Source organism: Chanos chanos, chromosome 8, assembly GCF_902362185.1.
Source record: "Chanos chanos chromosome 8, fChaCha1.1, whole genome shotgun sequence".
NCBI lineage: Eukaryota > Metazoa > Chordata > Actinopteri > Gonorynchiformes > Chanidae > Chanos > Chanos chanos.
Window position 1 is genome coordinate 29,269,803 of NC_044502.1, and position 8,019 is coordinate 29,277,821.

Consider the following 8,019-nt stretch of genomic DNA (forward strand, 5'->3'; position numbering starts at 1 on the left):
TCCAGCTGTTTTCAAATGCAGCTGATCAGCATATTCTAAAATGAATTTCAGATTGTAGATAATCTATGGACATTCTGCACAAACAAAATGCATATTGCCTCATTTTTCCTCAATTTCAAAAACATTATCATTTGCAACCAAAAAGAGTTTTTACAGGCAAGCCAATTGAGTTAGTGTTCTCTTCAGTAAAGCAGTATGCTAACATTCTCTAGCTGCACAAGAGTTTTTGTGAGCTCCAAAGTTTTGATCATAATTTTAGTTACATGTTATGAGGCGCTCTTAAATTGTTCGCATAATTTATTGTGTTTGGAAAAAAAAGTCACTGTTGTGGTCTGTATTGCCCTTTACCTTTAGGCTGCGGTTGTGACATCAATACACAGCTACATCTTAGTCTTAGTCTCTGGTGCAGCTCTAGCTTTTGCTGCTTGCTCCATCACTTCATTTACATTCTGTCCAATGCCATGTGGATGTTCCATATCCAGGGGCCTGCTGGGAAACAGCAGTGTCATCTTAGTCAGCTTGCTGGCTGGAACCCAAAGGACCAGCTCTGAGCTTATCGGGAAAAAGGCCTCCAGACAGGGAGGAGGAGGACGTGGATGATCTAGGACCCCAACCTGGCAAATGACCCGATGCGGGGCAAGAGCTTCCTGAATTTGCGCAGAATCGTGGGCAGGGCTGGGCAGAGGCCAGGGTCTGTTGGCTACCATTCATGTAGACAGAGTGGGTGTCCATATAACACTGGCTAGAGGAGCCCAGGTTGGAGCGATAGTTGTAGGACCACCAGCCCGGCTGCTTTCTGTGGTGGCACTGACACCTGAGGATACGGATGAAAGCTTGCTTGAACTCACGGCTGTAGCATGGGTAGATAATGGGATTCAGACAGCTGTTGAAGTAACCCAGCCAAAAGATGACCTTAAAGAATATCTCTGGTGGCCTGAGGTTGGTATTGAATGACCCTGAAACACAGAAAAGCGAATGTTTTACAGATACCAAGAGCTGGGTATTTGCACACATTAGAATCTGTTGTACTTATAGTGTGTTTGTCCCATTGAGTTATGACAGAACTAGAATGGATGGGGTATGATGTCATTACCCACTTGTCTCTATTGCTGGACTATGACACCACTGTCAAATGGGGACTGTAGCCCTTTAAATGCATTTTGCTCAATAAGTCCCATTCACACTCCTGGACTTTTTCCAAACAATAATGCGCAAGTGGTATAGCAAAGACTGTCAAAATCTGTTACTGATAATAAAACATGAAGCTGTACTGTGCTGAATTTAAAAGTAACCACAATGGATAGACTCACTGTAAAAACAAAACCTCAATGTAGTACTGTTGAAACGGTACAACACTAGTCTGTGATCCAAAGTTTCAGTGAGTGAAATGTAATCATTGTTTAATGAATGTAATGTAAACCACATGACAACACTTCTGGTGAATCCCTATACTGCCTTCAAACACGGGAGGTTACAGGCAGATCAGTGAAAACAGTGATGCTAGATGTATGTAGCTGTGCCCATACTGGTCCTGGATGAAAACAGTTCTTGAATGGAAGTATGTCTTATTACTGAAATCTCTCAGTTAAACATAACATTTGGCAGTGACTCCACATTGTGGACGTGAGAATCAGATGCTCCAGTGAACAACTTAGTAGCTGTAGCTGTATAGATAAATAACCTATTTGACCATCAACAACACACACTATGCTGTAATGGTCACTGTTGATTGCTTGACAAAGGGAGGATGTGTAATTCCACTTGACGTAGAGATGCAGTCCCTTGTAAGATGTTCATATACATCCAAGTGTGACTGACAGTTAACCAGTAATGTAGGCCTACGTGACACAGAACATTAATGCATTCAGTTAATGACTCCCCAGCAACTAGCACTTGCTTAGTTGACTTTCGCAGAGAGCTTAAGGACATATTATCAGAGCGTAGCTTATTCATTTTTCAATTGCTTTTTAATCCAAAGAACAATTACAGACACTATAAGGATTTTATTTGAAAATTCAAATTCTTTCTAGTTAATGTGAAAGATTGATGGTTCTGTCCCCAATGCTAAAACTATGAGTGAAACAGACTGTCCTGAGGTAGAGTTTTTTTTTTTTCTAAATTAAGATGACATTTTCCTTTGCTGTTTTAAATTAGAGCAGGCTTCTAATCAGGTGCTTTACAAATTTAGCATGACTGGTAAAATCCTCTTTTTGAATTGAAACAATGAAATAATTTCACTGGTTCTGAAGATGAGCTACAACAGAGGAAAAGTGCAATTAATCAGATGACACAGTTAGCTGTGGATACTACAGAGGCAAAATTTTCCTTTACACTGGAACATCCTTGAGATGGAAATATTTGTTACAGTCATTTGGAAATGCAGTGGTGATCTGAAACCTTGCCTCACACCACTGCAATGTCTTTTCGTTGCAACTGTATCGACACTGAAGAAATTCATAGCAGTATTAAAGTCTTAAGACCTAATTTATCTATGTGGCACTTTTAAAGCTTATTAAAAATCTAAAGTTGAAAAGAACTGCTTTGGTGTTCCAATAAGTTTCAGTCTATAAAAAATATTAATTTAGACTATCCATGGCCTTTTCCAGACAAGACGCTTTTGGAATCAGTAGAAAGACAAAACACGTACAAACTCTGCCCTAGGTGCACCTTTACTGGACTCTAAAATACAAACAAAAGGAAAAGTAATGGAAATGTCCTCAGAGACCGTCTGTCTCATCATCATTTCTCAATCTGATGGGGTTGGAGATTTTGTTTTCTTAGAGACAGAACTTTCCACTTGGTGATTTCTGTCCAAGAACCTTTTCCTTAAGCTTAAATTAGAAGAAGGTTGGGTTGGCAAGGTCTTTCATTTTTTATGTTAAGCAAACTGCATGGTGCAGCAATACTGACTCACAAAAAATGTTCTGTTAAATAACACAAGGGTGATGTGGGACACATGGTATGTGTTGTAATTCTCATTAAGGGGGGCAAAAAACAAACTGTACCATCTGATGACCAAATTGAGGAAGATGATGAGTTTTAGTACTGGATTAACAAGATCTTGGGTAATATAACATGATGGGTTTAGAATCCCATTTCAGAAAAGACAACATGCTCGAAGATATTTCAAAAGTATACGATAACCAGCCAACTGCTAATGAGACATAGGTTATTCGGGGTCTGGTTAATCAAAAATAAATGCATCTTTTGCTTCGGGAACCACAGGACACATTCTAGGACAGTTTTTTTTTTTTTGCATAGTTTGAATGAATTTTCTTGTTATCAATTTCTCATAGTTTAAATGAAATAGTGAATCACCTCTATAGAAATAAACTGACACTGAAATGATGATGTCTAAATTAAACAACATCTAAGGGAATTATGTGTCACTTCTATTCGCACAATATTTCATGAACAACGCGATAGATTTTCTGTTTGATGGATCAACTTTTCCTTGGCATTCTGGTAGAAGGTACACAAGGAAGTCCAGTTTTGCATAAAATCTAAATGGGCAAAAAGCCCAAAATAAAATGTTTTGTGCTTGCAGGCAATATGGGATGTTCACAGTAATTTTTACATTCCAAAATAGTGTGCCATCTGCTATAGCGCCATCTACGTTCTTTGTTGGGCCGTGATCTCCTCGCTAAAGGACACATTTTGTGCTAAGGAAGTAGGTTAAAGTAAATCAGCTGACAGGAAAAAAAGTAAAATAAGAATAAACAAAGTCACAAGTACACATTAGTATCACTATAGAGTACTATATAGCAAATTGCCATGGACTAATTGGCAGTACATTACAATATCAACAAAGAGCTATCTATCTGAAATTATTCTAGTGCCTGACACCAGTGTAGCTCATTTTAAGTTGTCAAAACTGGACAAAAAGGTGACAAATGCATGTATTAGCTAGTAAAGGCCATGGCTAACACAAGTTATAACACATGTTCTGTTCGGTGCCACATCTGTGACTGAAAAGCTTTAAAGATATCGCATTGCATGATGTCTAATCCTTACCCACAGTATTCGTTAAGAAATGGCCCAATGTTTGACAAGGAAAAATAATTAAAATGTTAGGCCCTGCACTTCCATGCTGTCCCTCTTACAATTATTTATGAACAAGCTAATACTACACTGAATTAACATAGCCCTGAGAGATACTAAACATAGCAAACAGAATCAGTTTATGTATGTATATGTTGGCCACTGAGCGAGTAAATGAGACAGTTTGGGTGAGATTTTTAGGGACGATGCTCCATTTTCATCCTCTCATTTCATTAGGCTCCAGGTATCTGGGACAGAGAGAGCGCGGAGGAATACTAACACTGTGAGAGGGCAATGGCACTGTGCTTACACTCCTCGCTGAGACCTTGAGATACTTCAGGGACCTTTTTCCATTTGACTATTACCATAATAAACCATCAGTCAATCAATGAAAACAAAAAAAGCAATAGCTGGCTAGTTAACTAGACATATTTGGAGAAATGTTTTCAACTGGCGTGAGAATTAGACATGTTTGGAAAAACGTCACTCACTTAAGTGAGAAGAATTATTTTTCCAATGTATCTTGAAGATGGGTCGGTTTTATCTTGTGTAATATAACACGAAAATTACACTGAAGGATACACAAGTTATAATAATTTTTTGTTGTCTTTTTGTGTGTTTTCTTTTATCTCAATGCAGAAAACAAACACAGCCATGTCTTAAAATGTGTTATGTCAGCAGCACTACTTGTAGCAGTATCCTAATCCAAATAACAGAGCCAGCTATTGGTGAGTTGTGGGGTTGGACTGCTAACATGGTGGGAAAAAAAATTAACCATATGCTGGAGAGTAACTGACCACGGTCTTATTGTACCCTTAAACAAATCACTTGACCCCACATTTCTCCAGGGGCAGCATGCTGTGATTTGTCTTGTGTTGGAACTCTCACAGACCAAAAATCACCCATATGAGAAGCTTTACAGGTCAAATCACAGATAGTGACACTACCTAAGTGGGCTAGCTTTCCAAGGGTGCAGTAAAAAAAGTGTTGCCAAGTGAAGCAAAAAGACTCACAACTGGCATCTTTTTTTTACTTTTTAAATGAGACATATCAGGACACATGGATTTTTTGAGCCAGGTGCAAGGATAATTTTTTTTGACATAAGAAAGTATTCAAAGATAAGAGCTGATAATTCCAAAAAACAAATTATGCACAGGTCTCCTAATGGAGTGATTTACCTTGCAAACCACCCTAAAAGGCATTCTACATCTTAGCGAGCCATCCACATGAACAATCAAGTGATCTGTGCTTCTTTGCTTTAATAATTGCTGTGGTCAGAGGGACAAGAATGTGGTGTTGACAGATGGATAAACTGTTACTTAAGCCCAGTGGACATGAAAAGCTACAGAGCCTTTCAGTTTGTCAGTACTACTATTGCCTGTGTGACAAAATTAAAACATGAATCAGTCAAGCAAGCAGTACAGACTTGAGAAATGTATGGTTGTTTCTGGCACTGGCAGCGCATTCTGTTGTGTGAGATTAGCACTGAGTCTGAGTAAAGATTCTGACTGGATTTAAAACGTTTCCAGTTGCAGTAGGAAACATGAGTTTAAAAGTAGCCTTGTTTTGAAGTAATGTTTTGAAATAATGATTTAATAGAATATGATTTTTAAATTTGATGTACACTTCGTTTTTCCCCCAGTTTAACATTTCATAGCTAATTTTTTAAAAATACTCAGAAAATTAAAGTTGTCACTCTCAAAACGTAATAAGGCAAAGCAAAATATAACATTTTGTGAAGAGGATTCTCAGCTTGCCTGCGGGACAAAAATCTCACTAAATGTGAAAAAAAAAAAAACTTGCATATAGGATGATTTGTAGTGCACCACTTCCATTTAAGACATTAGTGTCCAAGATGAGAGCAGGGCAAAGAAAGTTTAGCAGCACAAACATTAAAATCTACCAAAAAAGGTGAGCTCGACGCCACTAGACTAATGTGTATGACTGATGAAAAGTAACTTTTACGAGAGGATAACAGCTGTTTTACTAAGTGTCAACATATTAACACAAAACCACACGTGACTGTTTGCGAAATCGACAGTCCTGTAATAAAGATTATGTTCATGCAATGACAAACACTATCCGACAGTCTGTGCAAATGATACCACACTGATATCAAGAAAGATCGCAACTGATACCCTGCCATGAGAGGAGTGGAGAGGAGAGGAGAGGAGAGGAGAGTGTAACGCACGGCACTGTTAATTTCTGAATCAACTCCAGAAACATCACTGTATGACACAACACAGAATAACACAATGACACGATTTACTGTGCGTCGTCTAAGACTCTGCAGCTGATAGTTGCAACAGTCGGAAGTAGCAAACGTAATGTCGTTATTCGTTTATTACTGGTCGTTTATCTGTTAAAACCGTACAAAGTGCAATATCTCACAGGCAGTTTTAATGTGCTATTATGATGAGTAGAATAGCAGCTCTATTGAAGAATAGGCTACTCCGCAGCGTATTCTAGCGCGAGTCGTGAGACATTCATGCCTAGAGGTTTCGAGAGATGTATAGGTGATTTGTATGCTTAGGTGCTGAGAGGTCGTCCGACTAACGTTGCTTTTGGAGAAATGAAAGTACATACCAATTGGCAGGGCGAGGAAAAATGGTAACCAGCATAAAATGAACATGCCGACTACAACACCAAGAGTTTTAGCAGCTTTCTTTTCTCTGGAGAATTTCAGCAGTTTCATCGTCATGGAACTCCTGGTTTGGCCTTTGCTCACCCCACCGCGGTCCTCTTGTGCCTGGGAGCCTTTGTAATGGATCCTAAGCGTTAGCTCATTTGAGTCCATGCGCTCCTTCATGATTCCAGCCTCTAAGTTTTTAGTAGTCCTTTTTGCGACTATGTACACTCGAGAATACATGGCCAAGATTACAGCCAAGGGTATATAAAAGGAACCCAAAGAAGAAAACAGTGCGTAAAATGGCTCCTCCGTTATCAAGCAAACAGTGTCGTCCTGTGAAGGGGGCTCTTTCCAGCCAAGTAGTGGACCGATGGATATGATGAGAGCAAGCACCCAAACTCCGAGCATCGCAAGGAGAGCTCTCTTTTCGGTCACAATGCTTGGGTATTGCAGCGGGTAGCGCACGCCGATATATCGGTCTATTGATATTACGCACAGGCTCATGATGGACGCAGTGCAACAGAGCACATCCACCGCGGCCCAGATATCACAGAAAATCCTCCCAAACACCCAGTAATTCAAAATCTCCAGTGTCGCTGACACTGGTAAAACTGTGGTTCCGAGCAACAGGTCTGCAATGGCTAAATTAATGATGAAGTAGTTTGTGGGTATGCGCAGGTGCCTGTTGCACACCACAGAGAGAATGACAAGAATGTTGCCCACGATTGCAAAAACAATAAAAGCACCCAAAACCATGCCCAGAGGCACTGCCCGGCTGAGGCTGAAGATGTTCGTTTCAGTCTCATTTGCTCTGGTCAAATTTGATCTATTTGATGGCACGAAAGAATGTATCTCTTTGTACAGTTCCGAGGAAGCATTGTTGTAGAAATTCACGTTACCATCTGTATCGGAGCTCATAGTGACAAACCATATCATCCATACATAGTTTTACAATTTAAAAAAAAGTCCGTGAGAACTTCTGTCAGTCTTGAAAGATTATAAAAACACTGTTTCTTCTTTCCCTCGTTGTTTTAGAAATTCACAGAACGGACAAACTGATTAGAAGTACTTTCGGAAACGATGAACACAACATCATTGTAGTTCCGCGAGAGCCACACTTCAGTTTGGCGAATCGGCCGTGTTCTCCTCCGCCGTCTCGGTTGCTAGTTGTCACCCCATTGCGTTACTGGTCTCTCTGCAATGCTCCTACTGAACTGTCCCAGCCTGATTCGAGGCATCATTACTGACCACTCCGCATTCGCACACGTATGCTTTTGTGACCCAAGGAAGTGCGGTGGGCGGAACCCCAACTCACCAATAAACCAATAAAGGGTATGCGGAAACGAAGG

The 8,019-nt window shown here is 39.9% G+C and overlaps 1 protein-coding gene across 1 annotated transcript; it reads right to left on the reverse strand.

The window, feature by feature from the left end:
- Positions 1-510: 510 nt before the first annotated feature.
- On the reverse strand, positions 511-7,588 carry adra1ba (adrenoceptor alpha 1Ba). Its single transcript, XM_030782416.1, has 2 exons — positions 6,628-7,588; positions 511-956 (listed from the first exon to the last, which is right to left on the reverse strand). Exons 1-2 carry the CDS (start codon positions 7,586-7,588, stop codon positions 511-513), a joined length of 1,407 nt encoding a protein of 468 aa, XP_030638276.1.
- Positions 7,589-8,019: the final 431 nt, after the last annotated feature.